Below are 27,075 nucleotides of genomic sequence, written 5' to 3'. Positions count from 1 at the left end.
AGCTCATCCGTGAGGGCGACCAGTACAATCTCTGTCCTGTGTTCCAGGCAGAAACTGGACTGGAATGGGTCCAGGATGGAAGAATCCTTCGGGAAAACCTGCAGCTGTTCTGCCACCACCCACTCAATCACCTTCCCCAGAAATGGGAGGTTCGAGACTGGTCGGTAATTAGACGGATCGGTAGGGTCCAAAGATGGGTTTTTTCAGGAGAAGCCTCACCACGGCTTCCTTCAGTGCTCCAGGGAAAACCCCACAGCTCAGTGATCAATTAATAATAACCTCCAATTGGGCCCCCAATCTGTCCACACTGGCCTTCACCAGCCACAAAGGGCAGGGGTCTAGGGAGCACTTTTATTTACAAGATAACAACAGTGGTGAGTGAGTCAAACACAGGGATACTTAGTTCTTAACATGTTAACTCATAATCCATAACAGTGAATGGTTACAGTATAACAGTTGTCAGCAGCTGCTTCTTCTTTCAGCCTGCATAAAATTCTTCTCCTCCCTCTAACTGTTCTAATGAATCCCAACTGTCAGCAACCTCAACATTCACTGGCTCCCATTGGGAAAGGTGAACTGAACTTGTCTGTCACAATCGGCAGTTACATATCGCAATGTTAGCAGAACTTGCTTGACCACAAAATAACAAACAATTTTTGATGTGTTGTGGCTGTATCCATGACCCACCATTTCTTTAGCATATAACAAGGAGACTCAAGATGATGCTCTTAGTCAATTGATTTTGGGAGGCAGCAACCTAAGCCACCTCATCTTCACTCACATACACTAACTACCCCTGTCTCCACTTTCCACTTTAGTTAATTTCTATTCTCTTTCTCCTCACACCCTATCAGAGACCGTGTAGATCCACTTTCTCTAAAGAGCAACAATGGTACCACTTTCAGCCACAGCAGTTGTGGGCCATTAGCAGCTAGATGCCAGCACCTCCTGGTCAGTAGGATCTGCTGCTGTTTGCAGCAAGATATTGCCCAGCAGATAGTCTCTACTGGTAGTGACTGGGCAGAAAGGGTACCCCTGTACCCAACACCTTGACATTTCTGTTTCTTCATGTGGAGTCTGATTTTTAAAGCATATTCTACACTATTACTTTAATCTTTAATCAACCTGAGACATTCTTTTTTCTTTTTCCGGGCTGCATAGCCAAGCAAATCCACAACAACCATCGTTCTCCGGCCGTGAAAGCCTTCGACAATATTCTTTTTTCTATTGATTATGAAGCTGTGATATTGTTACAGATTTGTATAGTGCTATGAGCCCGAAAGTCAATACATATAAACTACACTCTCCTTCCAGAAAATGTTACATTTCAAATGTCAAGTCACTGAAGTAGATGTATGCCAAAAGGCAACTGTGTACCCTGCAAAATTTTAAGTGGAAATATTCATTCTATTTCCATGCTTTCGGCATGGTGTAACAATAGATTCAAAAGAAAATAAAATGTCTTGTTAAAGTATTATATGTTGTAAAATATTGATTAAGACAATTTTTATTAGGAAAAATGTTTGTTGTATTATAAAAGGTTGCAGCACAGTGCTTAACATTCATACCATAATCCAAAGTACTTGGTTTTCATCTTGTTTTGGAAGATCCTCTGGCTGGGACTAAATAGCCATTTTAGGTGTGCCTAAAGGATTGTGTGAAGTCAACAAGATGCCTGTTATTCTCTCTCTCAGTATCACTCTCTGACTGCTATTATATTTCATAACATGCACATTAAACTCTAGCCCTGACCTGGATAGCCCAGGCAAGCCCAATCTTATTAGTTCTCATAAGTTAAGCAGGGTCAGCCTTGGTTTGTATTTGGATGGGAGACCTCCAAAGAAGACAAGGGTCACTATGCAGAGGTATACAATGGCAAGCTACTTCTGTTAGTCTCTTGCTTTAAAAACCCTAGCAGGGGGTCATTATAAGTCAGATATTACTTGACAGCACTTTTCACCACCAATGCTAACATAGAGAAAATCCAGGAGCATTTATAATTACTAGTGGTGTGCATAACAGAAAAAATGAGCTGAACATACCCATAGAACTCACTGGTTCAGCTCATTAAAGCAACTTCCGGAACCCTGAACCAAATCCAGGAAAATAAATTTTAACAAGCCCCTCCTGTAGAAAAGTTTGTGTGTTTCGGCAGGCAGCCACTGGGCTCACCTGGTAAGACAGCAACTTGTTTTCCTGAACAGTGCCAATCAGATTTAAGGGGAGAGAGACCTTACATTATTAATTAACTCTGTTGGAGGGAAGGGGAAATGAGACCAATGCAAGTGAGTGCACCTCCCCACCCCTCTTCCTGTAGCTACCTGGGAAATGGCATTCTCTTCTTCCCTGCCAATCAAGTCCTCACAAGGGGAGACCCCCCCTCCCCTCCTATTAGCTTTGAAAATGTTTGAAAGGGAGACTTTGAATCACAGGCTGCAATTTGAAAGACACTTCCCTGGGAGTAAGCACTATTGAATAGTGCAAAGGTGTTATTTACACTATAGAAAAAGTGAACATGAAGCAGGATTGCTTTTAATGCTGTTGCACTGCACTGGAGTGCTCTCCTACTTGGGAATGCCCTCCTGCCACTGTTCCACCAGCTACCCTCCCCTTCTACAGGTCCGTTACTATGGGTGTATTATTGCGCTTGAGGAAAAACTCAGTGGGTCATTGGTTTAGACTAGGAGGGGGACTAATGGTTGATTCTGTTTTTTATTAAGAGCAAATACTGTTGCCCCAGAGCCTTGTTTCTCTAGCCCTCCTTGAAAAGAACAGCGTGCATTTGTGCACATGCAGCCATTGCGTGTGCGACGGACCAAAACTCAAGAAAATGAAAAAACCCAAATGGATTAGTTCTAAGCTGGCCCCGGCCGACCCAGAACAAACTAGTAATGGAATGGAATTATTCCAGAACTCCCCAGAACCAAAACTGAAATGGAAACATTCTTGGTGCACATCCATAATAATTACCATTACAGTAATTAGGCAATTAAGGTTCATCATTACTGGTTTCAAAGGTACAGGTTTCACTTCATGTCCTCTGAACAAAGGTATGGAGTAGGGATAAGACAGAATCTGGCAAGCCTGTTGGGCAGAATGGAATTATGACCAAGTGGAAAAGCAGGGATGAAGAGAAAATCATCCTCCTTCCCCAATTCAAATTTCAGAAATTACATTGATTTGGGTTTAATAATCCTGTTTGTTCTCCTCCAATGGTTGAGGAGAAGAAAACTAAACAAGTCAACAGAAACCCCTGTTTAAAATGCTGTTTGATAAATACAGAAGACCCCTTCCCTCAACAATGACTATTTGTGTTAAATAGCTATAGAAAACACACACTGCAGATTCTAAAGATGTTTAAATTAAAATAAGTAAATCTTTTTAAAGGCCAATAACATGCTAACACGCAGTGGTGAAAGAAAATAATAGCTTTTTAAAATGAGTGGCTAGAGTGTGAACTTCATACTCTCATTGGGCCATGAAAAAGGCTGATGTCTTTTAAAGTGGCGTCTAATTTCACAGTTAAACCTTTCCAGTAAAATATTACTTCATGTGAGACAGTAATACCAACGTCTGCATGGTCCTCTGAGAAAGCTGAAATTCAAGATAAGCCAGAGCTTTTGCTACTTGAATCACTGGTCGTAGCAAACCACATTTTAAACAAAGGTTGAATTCAGTGTTTAAAAATGTGAGGCACAGGCAATAAATTAGGCAAAAGAAGAGATATCATCCCAAGAGAATTCATGATGCACCGCAGACTTGCTATGCTTTTAAGGAGGCAGGGGGTTATCAAATGAAAGGCTGTTTATGTCCGCAACACATTTTGAAGAAAATCCTCAGCAACTTAAGCAAGATATTTCCCAAGGAGATAATATACACCGCTGAAAGGAGGAGAGACACACGGCATTGCACTTAAAATTCCCATGAGAGTACCTTGGCAGAGAAGGCCAAGGTCACATCCACAAAGGAGGGGAGATGCTAATTTTTATTCTCTAAGCTTTCTTTGTTTCCAAAAAGTGTTTCGACATTTGTGTTTGCTTTTAACCCACTGTAGTTTTAAGGATTAACTGGCAATAGCAAGAGGAGACAGGACTTTCTAGCTGCTATCAAAAATCCTCTGTAATTCTCATGAATAGTCAAAAGCCAGCAACCGAAAGAAATTTTATCACTCGTCAATACCCTTTAGTATTGTCACTGAGCTAAACAGGGTGGGGTGGGGGAGAGGGTGGTTCTGAGCTGTTTTGCCTGTAGGCAAATTGGAACGATGACGATGGTGCAAGTCCTTCTACTAAAACAGATTCTACCAACAACCACTGAGAAATAGGCAGTTTTATAAAACAAATATCTTTATGATCCTGAGGAAATCTTCCTCGGTATCACATAGCTCTGGGATAATGTACCCAATTGGTTTACTGGTGTGAATTCAGTCTCTAGGATTTTACCAAGTGGGATTTCCCTGCTTACCACTTCTGTTGCAGTATCCTGAGGCCTCTGAAATGTTCCTGGAGAAGTCAGGGTATTCCCAAACACCACAGGGGGCCAGCCAAGTGGGGGATGTTCAGTGGGAAATGGAAACTGCATAACTCTCCCCCTTCCTGCAACACTGATCCATTGGAAGAAGTGCCTGGTTTTACTTATTTAAAATATATACATCTCGTCTTATCTCCTTAAGCTCAAGGCAGCTAAAAAAGCAACAAGAACAAGTGGAATTTAGGAAACGGAAAAGTTCACACACTTCTACACACCAAACAAGAGCCAGTTTGGTTCAGTGGTTAGAGTGTCAGATCAGGAACTGGGAGATTTAAATTTGACCTTGGGCCATTTGTACACTATTAGCTTAAGGATCAAACTAGACATGCAGGTTTTTAAAGAGTTAGGTCTGCATTCTCCAGAACAGTTCCCTGCAGCCACACAGCAGCTGTGGGGAATGACTGTTAAAAAAATAAAGGCGAGCCCAAACATCCTCAGAACGCCACTGTGGGGGGCTCCTCCCCTCCAAACTGTTTTCCCACATCAAAATAACACAGGGAAGGGTATTCCCCTGATTTTATTGTTCCATGTGCACAGAATACTCTGAAACAGAGATCTCCCCTGCTCATTATTTTGGAAAATGGCTTGAGGGGGGAGACAGGAGCCCTTCTTCCCCCGCAGGAGCTCTTTTCCCCCACAGGCTGTTTGAGATCTCCTTTATTTTTTAACAGCAGGGAAGCTGAGTTGGGTCTGAGGAATCTGGAACCAACTCTTTAAAACCTGCACATCTAGCTTGACCCTGAGTTACCCTACAGGGTTGCTGTAAGGATAAAATTGTGGACCGGAGAATGATGCAAACCCCTTTGGGTCCTGTTTGGGGAGAAAGATGGGGTATAAAGGAAGTAATTTTTTTTTAAAACCCTGAGTATACTGAGAATTCTGAAGGCTTCCCTGCCTATAAAGCAGAGAAAACTGGAGGGTACAGCAGTTATACACACATTTAAACACACACTGAAGGAGGAGTCACTTGCTAGCTTTCTTTGTCCATTTTTTATCATTTGTTAGTGACTAATATCCTCTACAAACTGGAAGGCACAGGTAAACTGGCCTGCTTAGAAGCAAGAGACAAAATCAATGGTCAGCAGCTCCAAAAACAGCTCCTTGCCTGTTTATTTGCCCAAGTTGCCCTCCCACTTTCTCTGCCTGTCTGAAGGGCAGCCTTCAGAATTCTCAGAAGGCAGAGATATACTTCTCTCTTTCTGAACAGTGACATGCATTCTGGCCCTAAGAATATGAATTGAAAAATATTTTCTTAAACTCTCCTGTGTCACAGACTAAGGCGTATTCATCTAAAGATTTCAGTAGACAAAATACTTCTACAATAATTTATTCATCCTCACAACTACCTAGAAATGTAATCTTTAGGTTCAGTTTTACAGATGAGAAATTGATGTTCAGAGTAAGTTGCCCAAGACCACCCAGAAAGTCCAGGCCAGAGCTGGGATTTGGACCTAGATTTCCCAGGTCCATATTTAACAAACAATTCACTGGACCACACTGGTTCTCAGATCCAGATGCAGTATGAGTCATGACCCTGTAAAACAGAGCAAAGATCCTCTGCTGTAGATAAGTAATCTTCTATATTTATCGGCACTTAAAAAGACTATTTGAGTTTGTATGTAAAGTTCAAGCTCACTTTCAAGGCTCCTGATTTATTAATAAAAGGGATAAGGTAACAAAGGCCATAGCTATGATCTCAAAAAGCTTCACAGCTTCTCAAGCTCTCCCTCAAGACTCTTTTAGTCCCATTACTAGGACTTGTGACTCCAACTAACACTCTGGCCTTTCTTATATACCAAAAGAGGCTACTGGACATAACTTGATATGTATGAATTGTTTCCCTGATGAATATGCAGGACAACACAAGAAAATGCTGCCAAGCTACTTATATTCTGGTCCGAGTTGTGCCATGATGTCTGTAAACAAGTCACCACTACTACAATGTGAACTGTACAGGGAAAACACAATATATAACGTGTATTTTGTTCAAGCAAGACTTTTAGCATAAAAACAGCATTTTTAGCCCCTTAAGCACTTAACCTCTCTCATATGATTTGCAGAAGTAAATGCTATCTAAGTTATGGGATTTTATTGTTGTTGTTGCTGTTGTAAATCTATTTTTGCTTTCATTTCCTCATAAAACAGTTTATTATTTGCGGAATACCACAAATTACAGCTAAACAGAATTTTAAAAATTAATTTTCCTCATATCATGAAATATTGACTTTTAGGTATTAATGTCAGCCCTTTTCAAAAGCTCTAAGTATGTATCGATTTCATTCCACAAAGACTATTTGAAAACATTTTCTCAATAAAAGTAAGATTATTTAAAGTGCCACCTTCCAGTACAGAGCCCCAGGGCTATGGTTTTCTGAACCTGCTTAAATATTAAAACTTCAATGGGATTAAAATAGCTTGACTGTGCACAGGATTTCAGTCAAGAACTCAACTAACTGTACATTATACACATCTTTAAATGTAAACTATCCATTGTGTGCTATGTGATTTGAATTGGAAGGTAAATATGGAATTAAAGTAAAGGTATTTCCCTGTGCAAGCACTGAGTCATTCCTGACCCATGGAGGGGAGGAGGACGTCGCATCATGACATTTTCTTGGCAGACTTTTTTTTAAGGGGTGGTTTGCCATTGCCTTCCCCAGTTATCTACACTTTACCCCCAGGAAACTGGGTACTCATTTTACCAACCTCAGAAGGATGGAAGGCTGAGTCAACCTTGAGCCAGCTACCTGAACCTGGCTTCTGCCAGGATCGAACTCAGGTCGTGAGCAGAGCTTGGGCTGCAGCTTACCACTCTGCACCACGGGGCAGAGTGAATATGAAATATGAAATTATGAAATATGAAATTATGAAATATGAACGTATGAACCAGAAAAACTCTCTTTTTATTAAAACATGTATTATTTAGAAGTAATTGCCATTTTCTCGTTGTTTTCTTTGCTTCATAAAAATACTAGAATTAAATCCAGGAAGTGACACTGTAAGCAAGTAAACAACATGAGAAACACAAGCTGTACTAACTTCTAGTACAAAGGCCATGAGGGGAAAAAATTCTATGGTACCATATGGATTAATTTAAAGCCATCTGATCTGAGTTATATGGAAAGTAATGATGTACAACAAACGCCCAATATTACTTCATCATGTCTTGGCTTTCAGTAGATAGGCATGGTTGAAACACAATGACAAACCATGACTTGTCATTAAGTGAAAAATCTGGGAGGATCATTCAGCTGGTACACTTCTTCCTTTCTCTCTCTGCTCACAACTCAAAAATTAAACACTTCCATCTTTTGCAGCAAACTATTGTGTTTCATTTCTTCTGAATCACAAACTACAGTATTATTTCATTCCCGAGTCCAAACCAGGATTGTATTTTGGTTGGAATTCTGATTGGGGGGGGGAACAGAACAAACTATCATTTGTGATTTGTATTAAATAAAAAACTTTGGTTTACAGTCAAAATGCAACTTGTTAGTTTAAGCTGAATTTATTTATTTATTCAATTTATATACCGCCCATCCCCAGGGGCTCTGGGCGGTGAACAGTTAAAATCGATAAAAACAAAAACTAAAATCAATATACAAATAATAAAACAAATTAACAAGGTGCAGTGGTGGGGAGAACCTTCCCCACCCCAAAGGTGGGTGGCCGACATGGCACCACCCCCTTCAATCACCAAACGCCTGGTGGAACAGCTGTCTTACAGGCCCGGCGGAACGATAATATGTCCCGCTGGGCCCGGGTTTCCATTGACAGAGCGTTCCACCAGGCTGGGGCCAGGACTGAAAAGGCCCTGGCCCTGGTTGAAGTGAGGCGGTCTTCCTTAGGGCCGGGGACCACAAGTAAATATTTATTCGCTGATCGGAGTGATCTCCAGGGAACGTACAGGGAGAGGCGGTCCCGAAGATATGCCGGTCCCAACCCACTCAGGGCTTTAAAGGTAAGAACCAACACTTTGAACCTGATTCGGAATTCAACCGGAAGCCAGTGCAGCTGGCGCAGGACAGGTGTGATGTGTGACTGGTAAGGTATACCAGTCAGGACCCGTGCCGCTGCATTCTGGACCAGTTGTAGTTTCCGGATCAGGCCCAGGGGTACCCCACCGTAGAGTGAGTTACAGTAATCTAGCCTGGAGGTGACCGTTGCATGGATCACTGTAGCCAGGTCCTGGGGCGTCAGGTAGGGGGCAAGTTGCCTGATCTGACGAAGATGGAAAAATGCAGACTTGGCAACCGCCGTGACCTGGGCCTCCATCGATAGGGAGGCATCCAGGAGCACACTCAGACTCTTTACCACTGGCAAAGTTGCCAGTGGTGTCCCATCCAGGGCAGGGAGCTGGATACCAACATCTGGCAGCCCCCGTCCCAGCTGCAGGACCTCCGTCTTCACTGGGTTCAATTTCAGCCTGCTCTGTTTTAACCATGCCGTCACAGCCTCCAAAGCTCTGGCCAGATTGTCTGGGGCTGTGTCTGGCCGGCCGTCCATCAACAGAAAAAGTTGGGTGTCATCAGCGTATTGATGACAACCCAGCCCAAACCTCCGCACCAACTGGGCGAGGGGGCGCATATAGATGTTAAATAACATCGGGGAGAGTATTGCCCCTTGGGGAACCCCGCACACCAAAGGGTGATGGGGCGATAGATCTCCCCCGAGCGCCACCCTCTGTCCCCAACCCTGGAGAAAGGAGACCAGCCACTGTAAGACTGTCCCCCTAATCCCCACATCGGCAAGGCGGCTGGCCAACAAATCATAGTCAACCGTGTCAAACGCTGCTGTGAGATCAAGTAACACAAGCAGCGCTGACCCGCCTCGATCCAGATGCCTGCGAAGGTCGTCTGTGAGGGCAACCAAGGCTGTCTCCGTCCCATGGCCAGGACGGAAGCCAGACTGGAATGGGTCCAGGACTAGAGCATCATTCAGGAATTCCTGCAGTTGTACCGCCACCGCCCGCTCAATCACCTTGCCCAGGAACAGGAGGTTCAACACTGGGTGGTAACTGGACGGGTTGGTGGGGTCCAAAGATGTTTTTTTCAGGAGGGGCTGCACTACCGCCTCCTTTAATGTATGAGAGGAGGGGAAGGGAGGGAAAGAAGGGCGTGTGTGAACCCAAGAATATTCCAAACTCAGTCATATAATGCAATCATGGTTTGTCATTATAAACAAAGCAAGCAATTATCTTGATTTGACCCCATCTACTGAAGATACTTCCTTTTACCCAAAGGGACTGGTTAAGTCTATGACTGTTCTAGAGCCTCGCTACAAGTGACATCTTTCACGCGAAGGGCACTTGATCATTTTCGCAAGTCTTTCTGGGTACTGAAGTCCCTCTCCCACACCCCTTTTCCTTCTGTTCCTTCCCCTCTCTGTTAGCACGGCTGCCTGAAGAGACGGAGAAAGCCTACGACAGCAGCTTTTGCAAATCGTCTTGCTGGGGGGTGGAGAATGCTCCAGAGAAAGCTGACATGTCGGTGAAGTCCTCCCCTCTCTGTTAGAACTGTTAGGATCGCTGCCTTAAAAGTCAGAGAAAGCCTGCGTTTGCAAATCGTTTCTCCAGTCGCAAGCCTGCTCTCAATGATCTTTGGGGGCGGACAGCTGCAACTTTCTTAGCCTTCTCTAGAGTATTCCCCCCCTCCCCAAGCAAGACGATTAGCAAAGTTGCAGCTGCCTGCCCCCAAAGATCATTGAGAGCAGGCTTGTGACTAGAGAAACAATTTGCAAACGCAGGCTCTCTCTGACTTTTAAGGCAGCGATCCTAACAGTTCTAACAGAGAGGGGAGGACTTCACCGACATGTCAGCTTTCTCTAGCACATTCCCCACCACCCAGCAAGACGATTTGCAAAAGCTGCTGTCGTAGGCTTTCTCCATCTCTTCAGGCAGCCGTGCTAACAGAGAGGGGAAGGAACAGAAGGAAAAGGGGTGTGGGAGAGGGACTTCAGTACCCAGAAAGACTTGCGAAAATGATCAAGTGCCCTTCGCGTGAAAGATGTCACTTGTAGCGAGGCTCCTAGTCATAGGATGACAAAAGGAGGGAGAAATCCCAGTCTTTTCCCATACTGGCTCTATTCCTCCCTTTTACAGGTCCTGCTTTTGTCATATCCACCCATCCTCTCCCTCCTCCTGCTGATTCTGGGTCCTGCTCCCCCCTCTTCCCAGCCCTCCCCTCCACCACCTTCAGTTCTGTATTTCTTCCCTGCCTCCAACCCTGCTGACTCTGGATCCACTTTCTTCTCTCCTCTGTTCCCCAGTTGCTGCTTTTCACCGCCCTCACCTGCTCTCATAACCCCCCTCAGGTTGTGACCACCGTCACTACTGCAACATCAGGTACTATTTTGGCTTACTGTAACAACCCAAAAAGAGATTTATCTGCAGATTTTGGGAACATCAGATTTACAAAAATCTATGTCTTGGTCCTGGCTAATCTCATTATGTGAATTTTTTGATCCATGAGGAAAGCATTTCTTAACTGTTAGAAACAAGGTTGTAGTTCAGAACAAATTATCTTTAAGGCAATTACACAAGATAGGTGTACAAACATGTCAGTTTATCAGATGCATGGAGAATACTCTGAAAATGCAGAGACAATGTAGTATGGAAAATCTCTGCAGTCCTGGGATCACACAGACCTCCTGGTCTTTGGGACCAAACTATCAGCAACATCATCAAGGCAACAGGATTCTTTGAAAGAAAAGGAAAATTTCTTTGCACAGAATCTCCGACATATAGTATTATAGTTTGACTTTGCACTAGAACTGATTACAGAATTAAAGTACTAAGTCTAGCTTTGGTCACCAAATCTTTAGAAAGAAGAGAAGTTGTGTATAATGCATACAACAACAAAAATAGGCTTAGAGATAATGTCTTACGGAAAGAAAAGGGCACTGCTGACCATTACTCCATATTTACTACTTCTACGGGTAAAGGATAAACAGTATCCTGCTTTTCCTTTAATGGCAGGTCACTAGAATTTGATTAACTTTTATGAAGAGCCTTCCATATGCTTACTTTTCAAAAATGTTTACAACTAGACAAAGAACACAAGCTGGTAAAATTAAGCTTATACTGATATGAGCTATGAAGAAAATGATACTTTTGGCTGTTTATATAAATATTGAAATAGTTCTTACCTTTCCTTTGCTGAAATTCGGTCCTTATATGATGCCACCTTTGGTTCAATCCCTGCAGCTTCTTGGGTCCGTTGTCTTCTCTTTCTGCTTGGGGCAATATCAGCAATGTCTGGAACAGCAAGTAACGAGTCTCTTCTGGATTTAGCTGCCATAGTAAAGGGGAGGGGGGTGAAAATTAAAAACAACATATTATTGTCCTTAATTATGTAGCTATATTGCAATTAACATCGCAACAGACAGAAGTATGAATGAAATAAGTGATAAGTGACTCCTGCAACTATCTATCCTGCCCCATGACCTTTTGGTCTCTTCCCTACTGTTCTAAACCACCATTTTATACCTCCTTTCCACTTTCAATAACCTCTAGGTAAACATTCATATTCTCCTATATATCCTAAACATGTCAAATGGAATCAGTTACAACAAATTAACTACACAAACGGAGGATTACATAATTATTCCAACAATAATATTTTTGTTTGGTACTTGAATACTGAAATATTTTAACTCTAAATTCTGGCCTCTGAGTACATAAAAGAATGTACTACACAGTGCCTAGCGGCTCAACCCACTCTCTTATCCTGTTGTTTGGATCAATGTTTTATTAAAGCAATTTATTTCTAAGTGCAAGGGCTGCAAATTGAAGAAACTGAAAGTTTGCTAAAGACAAAAGGAAATTCATTTTCCAGATTTGCCTGTCTTCGTCTCAAAACCAGCTGCACGGCGCACAATGTCATTTTTACTCCTCCCTAGGTACTCATCTTTAAAACAAGTTAGTTTTTTCCCATTACTTTTGCCTTAACAAGACCATTCGACTGGCTCAGTATTTATACTGCTACTAATGCCACATTCAGGAAACATTAATTCAACATTCTGAAAGCAAATGGTGTATTTCCTTGCTAAATAGAGACTACTGACCTCAAGGGGACTTACTCCCAAACAAATGAATGAAGAATTTCAGCTTTACTTTTCATTTAGTTGATTTTTATCCTACCCAGTCTCCACAGAGCTCGGGATCACATTCATTGTTCTCACACCCCCTAATATCCTCACAACAAGCCTATGAAGTGAATCAAGCTGAGAAACTTTCCAACGTCACTCAATGAGTTCCATGATAGGAAGGATGCGAACCTGGGGGTTTTGCGTACTGAAATTAAATTCTTAGAAAGCCATCCAAGCCTACCTTTATAAGGGGCTATTTTTCTTAAATATTTGGTACTTTCTGTAATATTCTGTAGAAGTTGCTAGGCAGCCAAGCTACAATTCTATTCACAATATCTTCCTGAAGAACTTAATTAATTTGGCACAGTAGAAATCTACTGGGAGACAATTGCTAAGTAAATAGACACATTACTTTTTATAGCTCAAAAGAAATCTGCTATAATATCTTCTTATATGAACAATATGACTAATAAAAAAATAAAATGGTCCAGATTATGTTTGATTAAAAACCAGAACAAATACTTGAGGTTGAGAATTTATTGCTTCCCAGTGTGTATGCATGTTTCCATTAAACATTTTCTCTTTAGTAAACTGCATTTGGAATAACTGATATGCACTCATACACACTGCAGTGCCTGGAAGGGAAGAGCAAGAAGAGCTTTTATGCATTGGATGGCGATATCTATCCAATATCTTGAATAAATAAACTAATTTACTTTGGTGTTTTGTGCTCTTGCACTCAGACCAGCCCACTTGTCACATTTTGTGTTATTTCATTTCTGTTTCACACTGTCTTGATACTAAACATTTTGAAAACAAATATGTATCCTCTCCTCAGTGTCTTTTTAAAAAATGTATCAACTTTTTTGCACATGTGTAAGCATGTATTCATTTGAAATGTTTACTTAAAGGTTGTGGAATATCAAAATCTGATTGCTGCTAGAAGAAATTAGTAGAAGACATGAATAATGTGTCTAAGTGAATGGTTACATAGGTACAATAACATATTCTTGTTAAACAGGAAGTGGGAGGAGAAAAGGGCTTTAATAATGTAGGAAGACTGTGCACAGAATTGTATAAAGGTTTGTAACTGTAAGTATTAATATTTAGCATTCACATATAGCCTTAGGGTTTTTAAAGCACTTCACACAGTACCTCAACAATACTTGCAACACCCATATTTCCCCCAACACCGTATTTCCCCCATATTGCAGGAAGGGGTAAATGAAGCTTAGAAGCAGTGGCTTGCCTAAAATCACATAATGAGTTCATGAAGATGAATTTCTTGCAAAAAGAAAGTCAGCAAGGGAGAATAAACACTGAAATTGTAGAATGCTGGACTGGACCCTGGAAAGTCCTAACATCTCTATTATACTTGCTAAGTCACAAGTACTTCATCAACAATGATGTAAGCTTGAAGGCAGAATCCATGGCCAGAAAGCCATAAAAGAATATACAGAGTCCTCAAGGGACAATATTGCCATCTTCCTCAGGAAATGTTCACAGAATGTCACTTCCAAATACAGATCAAGATGGGTGGTTGTGTTAGTCTGAAGAAGTATAAAACAGCAAGAGTCCAGTAGCACCTATAAGACCAACAAAATTTGTAGTAGGGTATCGTGAGTCACACAAAAGCTCACACAGCTCAATGAAGAAGTGATCTGTGACTACCATAGATTTTCAGTGCAATCCTAAGGAGAGTTACTCCAGTCCAAGCCCAATGAAACCAATGAGCTTAGACTGGAGTAACTCTCCTTAGGATTGCACTGTTTGTTAGTCTTCTAGGTGCTACTGGACTCTTGCTCTTTTCTGCTTCCAAATATAAAATGAAGTTTTATTTATTTATTTTACACTTTTATTCTGCCCTCCCTGCAAGTGGGCTCTGGGCGGATTCATCAGATAAAAACATTTCATACAACTTACATATCATAAAAGCAATAAGACAGTTTAAAAAAATTAGACAAAAATATCCTAATAAATATAATGGCTAATATGCCAGACAGCAGTCAATATTCACTAATTAAAAGCCAGATGGTGAACGACTCTAATTGGGAGGGCTCAGATCTTCTCTTCTTCTCTTTCCAGGCTGTTGGAAGCCTAGCCTAACTTCAACCATATGTCTTGCGGAACATCTCTGTCTTACAGGCTCAGCAGAAAGATAGTAAAAACTGCTGGACCCTGGTCTTAACAGACAGGGAGTTCCACCAGGTTGGAGCCAGAACCGAAAAACCTCTGGCTCTGGTCAAGATCAGGTGGGCCTCCCTGGGGCCGGGGACCACCAATAGCTGTTTATCTGATCAAAGCATTCTCCAGGGCACATATGGGGAGAGGCGGTCCCGCAGATATGCTGGTCCCAGTCCATATAGGGCTTTATAGGTTGTTACCAAAGCCCTGAATCTGATTAGGTACTCCACTGGCAGTCAATGTAGTTGGCGTAGTATAGGTGTTATATGTGCTCCACTTGACATTCCACAATAACACGCGCTGCTACATTTTGAACCAGCTGCAAACTCCCAATCAGACTCAAGGGAAGCCCCGTGTAGAGTGAGTTACAGTAATCCAACTTAAAGGTGTCTGTTGCCTGGATCACTGCAGTTAAGCCGCGGGTCAAAAGGTAGGGGACAAGCTGCCTGGTCCATTATAGGTGAAAGAAAGAGGACCTGGCAACCACTGTGACCTGTACCTCCATTTTCAGGGAGGCATCCAGGATCACCCTCAGGCTGCTAACCTTTGGCATTAGCGCAAACAGCGCTCCATTGAGGGCTGGGAGCCAGAGTCTTGAACCTACACACTCGCGACTCAAGTGCAGGACCTCCATCTTTGTAGGGCTCAATTTCAGCTGACTTTGCTTCAGCCATCCAGGATCACCCTCAGGCTGCTAACCTTTGGCATTAGCGCAAACAGCGCTCCATTGAGGGCTGGGAGCCAGAGTCTTGAACCTACACACTCACGACTCAAGTGCAGGACCTCCATCTTTGTAGGGCTCAATTTCAGCTGACTTTGCTTCAGCCACCCAGTCACGGCTTCAAAAGCACACTCCAGGACATCCAGGGCCAAGTCAGGCCAGCTGGCCATCAGCAGATACAACTGGGTGTCATCTGCATATTGGTGACACCCAAGTCCGAAACTTCGCATCAACTGGATGAGGGGCGCATGTAGATATTAAACAGTAATGGGGAGAGTATTGCCCCCTGTGGGACACTGCACACCAATGAGTGGCGGGATGATAACTTCTCTTCAAGCACCACCCCTTGTCCCTGACCATGGAGAAAAGAGACAAGCCACTGCAAGGCAGTCCCTCGTATCCCCACATTGGCGAGGTGGTGGATCAAAAGATCGTAATCAACCATATCGAACACTCCTGAAAGATCTAATAATATCAGCAGCACCGATCCACTGTCCAGATGCCTGAAAAGATTGTTTGTGACGGCAACCAGCAACGTCTCCATCCCATGTCCCAGGTAGAAGTCAGACTGGAAAGGATCTAGGGCTGAGGTATCCTTCAGGAACCCCTGCAGCTGTTCCACCACCACCCACTCAATCACCTTACCCAGAGATGGGAGGTTCGAGACTGGGTGGTAATTGGTCGGGTTAGTGGAGTCCAAAGATGGTTTCTTTAACAGAGGCCTCACCACGGCTTTCTTTAATGCCCCAGGAAAAACCCTGGAGTCCAAGTACAAGTTGACAATGGCCTCCAAAGAATCCCACAGTCCATCGGCACTAGCCTTCACCAGCCACGATGGGCAAGGGTTCAGGAGACATGTGGTAGGTCTCACTGCTGACAGGGTCCTGTCACTCTCCTCTCCAGAGACTGGACTGAAATGATAGAATATTGGCCGAGAAGATGGCCAAGGAGTCTCTAGTTCATGTTCTGTATCAATCGTGGCAGGCAGGTCGTGATGGAGCGACAACAATTTATCAGCCAAAAAGCTCCCCAAAGCCTCACAGCGAATATCTGAATTCAAATTTTGATGGTCTCCCTCCAATACGGAGACAAATGATTGCACCACTTTAAAGAATTTTGCTGGGCATGAGCAAGCTGACGCGATGGAAGCTGCGTAAAATTCCTTCTTCACAGCCTTCACCACCACTCATAGGATTTCATAAACGTCCTATAAGATGATCTTGCCTCTTCATCCCAAGATCACTTCCACATTTGCTCATGCCATCTTATCTCCCGCTTCTTCCATCACAGCTCCTCTGTATACCACAGAGCTCAAAGGACACGGGGGTGAAGAGGGTGACAGGGAATGATTTCGTCGATGGCTTCAGAGAGCTGGACCCGCCAGTCCTCCACCAGCTCACCCAATGAACCGCCATGGAGCATTGATCCCGCAGAGCATTCTGAAAGCCAATTGGATCCATAAGTCTCTGCGGACGAGCATAAATTAGCTCACCGCCCTTGCAAGAGGGGGGCAGCATATCCAACTGAGCCTTCAGGACCAAGTGGTCTGACCATGACACCGATTCTATTGCTTCCAGAACCACATTAATCCTCATCCCAAAGATCAAATCCAGCGTGTGGCCTGTTTTATGTGTTGGGGCTGATACAAATTGGGAGAGTCACAGTATTGCCGTGGAAGACACCAGGTCCATAGCATGCACAGAGGTAGCATCATTGGTGTGGACATTGAAATCCTCCAGCACCACCAGCCTAGGGTACTCCAAGGCCCACCCCGCCACCATCTCCAGCAGGCATGACAGGATATCTGTTGGTGCGCTAGGTGGTTGGTACACCAAATAGATAGCCAAACTCTCCTTGGCACTCTACACTAGGCCTATACAATCAATACCAGAGATCTCAAGGGCAGGGAGCAGCCTGAAAAAGAAAGACTCTCGAGTAAGGCTATAAAATGATATAAAGATTCTTGTGATAGGTATTTTTATTAATATATAAGATAACACAGAGACAACACAAACAGTTTACAGCTTTTTCTTAACTGACTGGAGATCTTATTCATGAAAGTAGATGTATTTACTTTAAAGCTTCATGAGATAAATATTGAATTTTAACCAACAATATTAATTTAAACAGTGATATAAACTGTCATCTTCTTAAAATGAAACATTTTAGATATAAAATAAAACCTCTAAATTATAGACTCATCAAAAAGATCTGATAATGGGAGCTTATAAAAACATTGTTTTTACTATGAATGAAGTAAGGACCTGTTTCACAACACAACAATGAAAGCCTTATAATGTGCTTTAAAAGCACTGTGACATGGATCACAGGTAAAAGCTCCATTACAAAGTTGGTGAAAGCTGAAGAATTATAATTTTGTTATCTGAAACTTCTTGACCACAAGGTGATTTTTCAAATTATTTTCTTTAAAACGCTTAGTAGCACTAGCAGTAGCTAATCATATTGTTAGACTAAACACACCCTGCTTTGTTTTCTGACAAACCAAAAGTTGCTGAATGATGAACTGTTTGTAAAAAAACCACTCTGTGTTAGCTATATTTCCCCCAAATATGGATTTATTGCCTACATTATCATTTTTTCAATATATTTCTGATTTATAAATTTTCAATAGAAGTTTAAGTTTTTAGGTCATTTAGAATAGTGTACTTCTATTATGGAAATAGGGTTGCCATTTGCACTGGGGCAGTGGGCAAACAGCAGAGAAAAAATGGTAGCGATGCTATGATTTTTTTCTCCTACTTTCTGCAGTAAAAACAACAGAGATAGGAGGCAGTATAGAGCTTCGCTCTAGTCATAAAAGCTGGCATGGGTGCCACTGGAAGTGCAGTACTAGCGAGTAGAGAGGGAGGTTTCTATTGCCAGCAGCACCAGTTTCCAGGCCTCCATCCAGCTGGCCCCTCTTCCCACCCACTTCAGTTCCCATTGAAACACCATGCCTTGCTTTCTAACCCGGGCTAATAACCACTCTTTGACTCACATGAGACAGTGCTTCGGGGTGCAGGTCAGATAGCTTAACAAGCTTGATCTCTAGCTGTCAAAATGTTGGGTTAGGTAACAACACTAAAACAAGAAAAATATATACTATAACTGCATTTTAAATTAAAATTACCATATGCCAACTTCATCCTGCAGACTAAAACCCTTCCAATAAGAATATCTTAATTAATCTGGAATCTTATTTCTGTCTGACAGATCCGCCCCTCTCAATATTTCTCCATTACTGTCTACAGGTGGTATAAATTCCTGTCCTATCCCCTCCTACTGATCTCCCAGCTAGTGTGGCTCTTATCACAGTCTGTGCCCTCCTTGACTGCCTCTGTTGTTCTCCTGAGGTATCTTTGGTTCCTTCTCAGTACTCAGCCACTGCCCATTTGCACCTGATATGTTCATTGACTTAGTGGCTGCAGTACTGTGGCTTTATGCTAAATACTATATTGTTTTGTTAATGGCTGAATTCGCACTGTTTCCTGGTTGTAGGTCTGGATGATCTTTGGCAGACTGATTATAATTCATAGCCTGTCATTGTAAGTGCTGTTTCCTCAGTTCACCAAGGGTGTTCCCCCATAAACCCTGGCTGCAGTAATCTCCCACTTGTAGGTAAAAGGGTCTTCGGTCTTCTGCTCATTAGGTTTTGCACAGGGCTTGAATTTAGGTCTTGAGATGGAGTGTTTCTATGATCCAGGAGTGCTAGGTATGGGTCTGACCCTATAGTTTTTGCATTTCTTAGTTTCTTCGTTGTCTTTACAGCAGATTCGGCTTTGCCATTACGTTGGTGATATCCAGGCGATTATGTAATATAATTAAAGTCCCACTCCTTGCTGAATTTCTGGAATTCCTTCCCCACAAACTGGGCTGCTTTGTCAGAGCAGACTGTATCTGGTATTCCACTTTGCACAAAGTGTGCTTTTATCTTGCATGTAACTGTTCTGGCTGAAATATCTGGTAAACAGTCTACTTCCCAAAAGTTGGAAAAATAATCTACAATAATCAGGTATTCCTTGTCTGCCCAGCTGAACAAACCCATTCCTACTTTTGCCCAAGGTCTCTCTAGAATGTCATGCTGTACTAATGTATCCTTTGGTTCACAGTCTTCCCAAGACCTGCACAAATCACATTTCTCCATGAAATTCTTTAACTATTCATTCTGGGTAAATAAATGGCTTTCCTAGCCCATTGCAGACATCCTTCAATGCCTAGATGGGATGAGTGTACTTTAAGCATGATTGCGGTACTAAGTGCTTCTGGTATCACTGTACTTTCTCCTCTGAAGATGATGCCATTCTGAACACAAAGCTCATTTTGGATCTGGAAGAACAGTGCTACCTCTTTTGGAACATGGTCTTTTGTTTCTGGCCATTCTTGCAATATCATAATTATTAATATCTGTAGTATATTATCATCCTCCATTTGCTGTTGAATTTCCCCCAGCCGTTCCTCTGATTTGGGCAGGTACTGTGCCATATTAATGGTTTCTACTTCTGCTTCTAGTGAGCCCTTTGCATCTGCTTCTGGTAAATAAGTATGGCTTAAGGTAGCAGCTAAGATTAGGTCTCTGCCTGGGCAGTAATTAATCTGTATATCATATTTCTGCAGCCTAGAGTAAGAGGCTAACTGTGTGTGAAGCCTTACAAGAGATCTGTGTGAATGAGTTTGGATGAAGCAACTAGAAGAACTAAGAACTACTTTTATGTAACCAATACGCTTCTTAAAAAATAAACTTTTATTTTGTTTTGTTATATCCCAGAGTAGCAGTCATTGTTATCTCCCATTCCTATCCTCAGGGCCACATAGAACCACGAAGGAGCCTGACGCATAAACACGTTACCAAAGGGAAAACTTAAATAAAAAATATTGGAATTTAATATTCCTGGTGGCAGCTAACTACCCAGGGGGTGTGAAGGGAAAGACTAAAGCAAAATCCATCCTAAAGAAAGTGAAGATCATAACAATACCCCTTTTCTGTTTCTGATAAGGATCTGCTTGCAAATGAGACTGACTGCCTTCCTTGTAACGCTGAAGAGTCCAGGCCTATCTCTGATGCATCACACTGCAGCATCAGCGGTTCTTCTGGATAATAATACCCCAAAACAGAGGCAGTAGTAATCATTTCCTTCACATTTTGGGAAGCCTCTTTATGTTGGTCAGATCACTTCCATATTATATCATATGTCCGCTGTCTCAGAGATTCATATTTCTCTGAGAGTTGTTTACAAAATATAGCTAGGTAGTTAGTACTTGGGGGAGGAAAGGAGAAGCTTCTTTAGGGGGGTCCATAAAATAACGCCCCAAAGTGGAATCTGCCTGAAACTTGGGGGAGGGTGGGAGGACAGGTGGGAGCAGGGCCCCTGAAAGTTGGGTGCATTTTGCTTGCAAAATGCCACCCCAAGCCACCTAGACAGGTTGCCTGTTTTTCCCATAGGGAATAACGGCGAGTGGAAGAGGATGGGGTACCTTCTTTGGGGGCCCGTAACATGGCCCCCCACAGCCCAAACTTTCTGAAACTTGGGGGGGTGGTAGTTAGATAAGAGTTAGGAGAAGGTCCCCATCAAGTTTGGTTTGCCTGGGAAAGAAAATGCCCCCCAGGCTCCCGGAAAGCCGGGAGCCAGTTCCCCATTGAAACTGACACCCGAATCTTTCCGAGGCAAAACCGAATCTTTATGAAGCAGTATTTCTGAAGCGGCTTGCCACTCTGGAAATACCCTTATTCTGCAGCGGTTTCCCGATTCGGATAAATCCGAATCGGGAAACCCGAAGCAACCTCCCTTTGCACAGCCCTATGCTCTCTTGGCCGAGAACACTGGACATTTGAAGCTACTTTTCTCCCGCGGACTGGACTACTCTTTAGATAGGTAGATATACTTATTCCTTCTCTCTATTCCCAACTTCTGGCTAAGCTTCCTAGGACTCTGTGTGTATATAACCATTTTACCCCGTAATTCTGTGTGTGTATGTGAATGAAGTCTTGTTCTTTAATAAAAAGTTGTTGTTTGACTTTAAGCAACAGGCTCGTTTGTTACAATGGAAGGGACCCCGTAAAATTTGGTGATAGATCCCTGTGGCTACCGGCCTCTTGCATAGCTGTCTTCGTTGCTTGTTAATTCCCCCCACAAATTCTTTTACTCGCAAGGAGACCAATTCTGGTAACACGAGGAGCTTCGCATCAAAAGTGTTCTTCCTCAAAGCATCCAGTGAAATTTTTCATCATATCTAATTTCACACTTTATGGAATGACTGTTGAAAATGAATCCTTGCTATGCTCTCAAATATTCCTTATATTATTTAGTGATAATTGGCCATAAATTGGTTAGTACATTGATTCTTTCAATAGTATGGTTGTTGCACATGCAGTCTGAGACTAGATATTCAAGTTACTCTCTCTGGAGTATAGAGAAATTATTTTGAAATATGGTAGGTTAAGGTACACCAGTTGATTAAGACTTTTATGCTACACCCTATACTCCCTCCTCAAGGAGATTCATCTGTCCTTCTCTATTGCTGTCTTCCACCAATGAGTGAAGAATTTTGTTTTGTTTGGCATACTCCCAATAACAGTGGATTATTCTCCCTGTTATTGGCCCTTCTCCCTGTTCTTTGTGTTGCATGTTTGTGTGTGTTTTATTGAATTATTTTATACTATTCTAAATATTGTTTTATATTTAAATGATTAAAAATGTTGTTTTAATTTTTAAAAATGTTTTAATGTTCACTGCCTTGGAGACCCTATTTTGGTAGGAACTCAGCATACAAACGCTTTAAATAAATACAATTAAACTAGAAGATTGAAGGTCAGAGAAAAACAATATGGAGAAAGAAGATATATAGACAAAAGCAAGACCATGGGGTAATCTGAAATTAAATAAAAGTATTTAATGTGAAGCTGAGAAGGGAGGGAAATCCAGTGAAAAGAGCAGTACACAGCAGTAACACAATTTAAACAGTGAGCAGAAAATATCTAACTAGCAGTAGCATGTAAGACAAGCTGAAGAAACTTAAAAGATTAACAATAATATTACAACAATCAGTACAAGAAACAGAACAAACTAGCATGCTGGTTGTATCAGTAGAAAGAAAGAGCAAACTTCTGAATACCAGTGCTAGGGGGCAAGGGAATATCTTGGCCTCTATGCTATGTCTGTTGGCTCCTCTAGGACAACTGGTTTGCCCTTGTGTGACTAGATGGACTACTTCTATGATCCAGTAGGGCTCTTTATAATGCTCTTAAAACACATCCTAGGTATATTAATCAACTGAAAACATATAAATACCTAACCATTCTTAATTCTTGTTAACCTGCTGATTTCTTTTTCCTCAGGAAGGCTTGCAGCTGCAAACTTTTCAAGGCACCTCATTAAGGAAGATAAAGCTTTTTTTTTAAAGGGGTGATGCTAAGATAGCTGTGAAAAGAGGAAGAGTATTGTGAACTTGGAGATGGATGAGAGATTTCAGCTGGAATCAAGTGCAGTTGTACTGGGAATTTGAAGCAAACTCATCAGTTTTCAGGAATATGCTTCCCATAGGGCCTATTTGTATATTTACAGATAAGCACATAATACAAAACAATAACAAAGACCAGTGCATGACATGGTGGTTAGAGGGTCAGACCAAGGTCTGGGAAAACCAAGTTTGAAACCTCCCTCTTCCATGGAAGCTTGGGTCAGTCACACACTCTTGGCGTAACCTACCTCACAAGGTTGTTGTGTTAACAATATTAAGAAGAGAATGTTTTAAGCCACTTTATGTCCCCAGCAGGGAAAAAATTGGGATATAAATTAAGTAAAAAAATAAATGAAAAACAAGATCATTGTTTAGAAAACTGGACATACATAATGATATTAACTATCACTGAAAAACTGATAAACCTCTATAGAAATTAACCCACAAACCATACCCAGTTACAGGATGGCCAATTGTTTTGCAATTCTTTAACTATCAACACAACCCAAACATTCTATCTCCCGTTTGGAGTATCTATACTAGCTGCCATGCTCTCAGAAAATGAAGGCATAGATACAACAACTGGAAACTGACAGGAAGAGGGTGCTTGTTTTGAGTTTGAACACACAGGGGAAAGGGGACTTTAAGTATCCTGCCTCCTGCTCTGACCACAGAACACTGCATCAGGGCCAGAGCCACTTATTATCCTTGGGTACCAAGAGGGGATATTTTACTCTGATAAGTAGCATCCTGCTGCTCTTGAGGAGGGTAATTAGGTCACGGAAATACAGCAACTGCACACAGTTTTGCTTATAACTAAAAACAGTGTTTACAAAAAACCATAAAATTAGCTTTATTAGTTCCTACAAGATTAAGAGTTTACAATTTACACCTTGCTATCTGCATGCAATTCTTTGTTTTTTAGTCTACACATTTGCAAAAATGTTCCTTCTATGCATAATCTCACTTAAGTTACTAACACGGCCATAGTAATTTACATTCACTCTTTAATCTTTTTGCCTGTGCCTCCAAAAGAAAGTAATTCCCTGTTTTCCCAGGCATCTTATTGGAGATAATAAATCTCTTCAAGCCTGAGAAAAAAAATCCAACTCCGCAATCTGACTACAAGGTCAAAGAACAGCCTTAAAGAGGCCATGCCCTGATGCTGCTAAGGATTCTTAGTCAAGGAGCTGATGTTTGCTTTGCTACTAGTTTACATGGCTGCATATTTAGTCTCATTTCAAGTCTCTTATTTCAATCTTACTGAGAAAGAAAATAACCACATCCCAGTGATTTACTCTTCAGTAGCTCTTAACTACCAGAACACCTGTTATTTTCATCAAACCTGTTTTTATTCATAACAGAGACATGTTGATTTTGCTACCCAAGGATATCAAAGAATAATAAAATAAACACTACTTTAACAGGAACCATGTTCCAATTCTCTTACATAATGTAAATGGCCAACATTTTGTAAGAGCAATTAACACAGTGTTTTCTCTCGGAACTGAATCTGAAAAATTATTAGATTCACACGCATACTGGAATATGCTACCACAACCTAAGCTAGGTTTTTGTTGGGGCTTTTTAAAACCAATACATGGTTAAACATAGTAATATGAAGATAGACCATCTGAATATCAGTGGTGTAATAAATTTCCATGTAAAAGTGTTTTTGGAAACCACTTAAACCAAAACCCTACGGATATAGGGTACTATTACAAAGTCTAGGCCTCTCAGAGTTATTGACCTTAATTGCTAAGATTACATTTAGCCCCACCCATCCACCCTCCATAATACCTAGTGGAATTTAACTTGTGCGGTGATGTCACAATGTTTTTCCCCTATCCCTGCTATTTATCACTGGCTGCTACTGGCAGGGGGAGGAAGAATATGCAGAGCATTGTGACAGGAGCCAAGTTCTACTAAATGTTACCAAGGAGAACAAAAGATCTAGACTTACAGCTGCTGTTTTTGGCAACAGCTGCAATTTTAGCGCTGTGTGCCGTTCGGCTGCAAATGGCATACATTATTCTTTTTTTCTATTTGGAAGCAAGATGTACCACATATACTAGAGAAGCTAAAATACAACTGAAATGAGAAAACTGTAATAGCTAGTTTCAATAAAACCTAGTGCTTTTATTCTTCCATATAATTGATTGTTCCAGATGACATTATCCAACAACTAAGCAGTGTTTATAACGTAGTGAGAGGCTAGCTTTGTTAAGCACAACTGCTTACACAGAATAAATTTATAAAATGATGAAGCCAGAAAAAGCAAGTCTCCTAGGCTGTTGAAAATTCAAAGTAACCAGTGAATAAGCAACAGATATTAAGCCAAGTAATGAATAGAGCGCTTTTATTAGTGAGATTTGTACCAGACAGCAACACTTAAATGTTATGAGAAAGAATGAGGGGGAAAACCCAACGAGGATAAACTACACTTTGCAGATCTGAGATTTGAGGGTTATTTGGCCAAAAGACAGCTGTATTGGCCTAGTCTGAGTTGTAGGAGAAGTAAACAAAATAAAAACTGTTTCCCAGAGCTGCAGATCTTTGCCAAAGAAAGCACAGGCAGGTAAGAGCTATAAACAGCTGAGACCTGTAAACATTACACTTTAATTTGTTTTGAGCATTTGAGAAAGTAAAATGATTTACAAAGACCTTTCCGATTCAAGCTTGTGCCTGTTTCAAATCTACTTAAAACCACATGTCAGAGTACTAGAATTGCCATGTTATTTATAAGTTTAAGAATTAATGTTAGAGCAATTTCCTAAGTAAAGTGCTAGGAAGTCTTTGTTTCTTTTATTTGTTTCTTTTCCTGAAAAAGTGCTATGCTCTACTAATTAATTTTCACTTTCTATGAGCTTTGGGTTTGTGAAAGTCCCAGCAGTGTTAATACATGAACATTTAGTAGGTACTAATGTCTGCTCCCTCTGCTACAAATACAGAAGCTCTTTAGGTTTTTTGTCTTAATGGTCTTTTTCACTTTGGTTTGTATGATTTCTAAATATATATATATGTAATTTTTGTGGGATTGGAGGTACCCTAGTGACACCACATACATCACATAATCATCACTCTAGAATGACTCTAGAGGCAAAAGACATCTGCATACCTTAAACTGTATTTTTTGTAAGCCACTTTGGATCCCCATCACGAAAGGCAGGATAATAATTTACTAAATAAAATATTAAATAAATACATTTGCATCAATCAGCCCCACTGTTTATTAGCATATCTGATGATGCCTTGTATCTGAAAAAGGAAGCTTTGACTCTCAAAAGCTTACATCCTGCAAATCTTGTGTTCTCTATGGTGCCACTTGACTCAAATCAGTTCGTCACAGACACATTTAAAAAACAAGCCAAACAAAGGTTTAGAGTGACTCCAGAGAACAGCAGGAAGAAGTCTATTAGAAGCTTAAGAAAAATCCCGAGAAGACATGTTCAGGAAGCCTGTAAATTAGAACGGCTACTGAAACAATGGCTAGAAAAATCTGAGAGTTGGCAAGAGGTTGTCAATCTTATAGGACTGGAACAGTTTTATAAAATCGTACATAATGAATACTGCTGGTTGGTACAAGATAAAGAGCCAGGAATAGTATGTAAAGCAGCTGAGATCATGGATAAGTTGGTGTTGATAAGAGGGGAACAGGAAGAAAAAAACATTATCCTCAGAAAAGTATTGTAAAAGGTATGAGACACACAAAAAACCTCACCTGCCTCAAAAACATCATACAGGGGGTGGTGACAAGAGACCCAGAGAAATACCTCAGGGCAGAGTGGAGGGATCATGGAAAAAATGTTAACAGTGTGGTAAATAGGACACATGCAGTACAATAGGCCCAAAAGAATGCAGAAATGGGTCTTTGGACACTTACCGTGAAGGGTCCTTCTCCTCTGAGGACAGGAGGACATCTGTGGGTGTTTCCCACTGTCCTATCAGGGAGGCAGGAAGTTGAAACTTCTTCCTCTTGTAGGTGGGACCACCCCCTGGTCTTCAGTTCGGGTGACTCCCCTCAGCAGTGTTGACTCCTTCATATAAACTGTAATCTATAACTATATCAACTTGTTAATAACTGAAAACAGAGAAGA

General features: G+C 41.5%; 1 protein-coding gene across 3 annotated transcripts in view; it reads right to left on the bottom strand.

Moving 5' to 3' along the window:
* Positions 1 to 27,075, bottom strand: part of XRCC4 (X-ray repair cross complementing 4) — a 194,026-nt gene that overhangs the window by 65,223 nt on the left and 101,728 nt on the right. For all 3 annotated transcript variants that reach the window (XM_054987082.1, XM_054987084.1, XM_054987083.1), the window contains exon 7: positions 11,677 to 11,821. In XM_054987082.1, coding sequence (XP_054843057.1) covers positions 11,677 to 11,821 — 145 coding nt within the window. The remainder of the gene's footprint in view (positions 1 to 11,676; positions 11,822 to 27,075) is intronic.

Source organism: Eublepharis macularius, chromosome 8 (genome assembly GCF_028583425.1).
Source record: "Eublepharis macularius isolate TG4126 chromosome 8, MPM_Emac_v1.0, whole genome shotgun sequence".
Taxonomy (NCBI): domain Eukaryota; kingdom Metazoa; phylum Chordata; class Lepidosauria; order Squamata; family Eublepharidae; genus Eublepharis; species Eublepharis macularius.
Note: the sequence above shows the minus strand (reverse complement) of the source record. Positions and strands in the feature narration are given on the sequence as shown.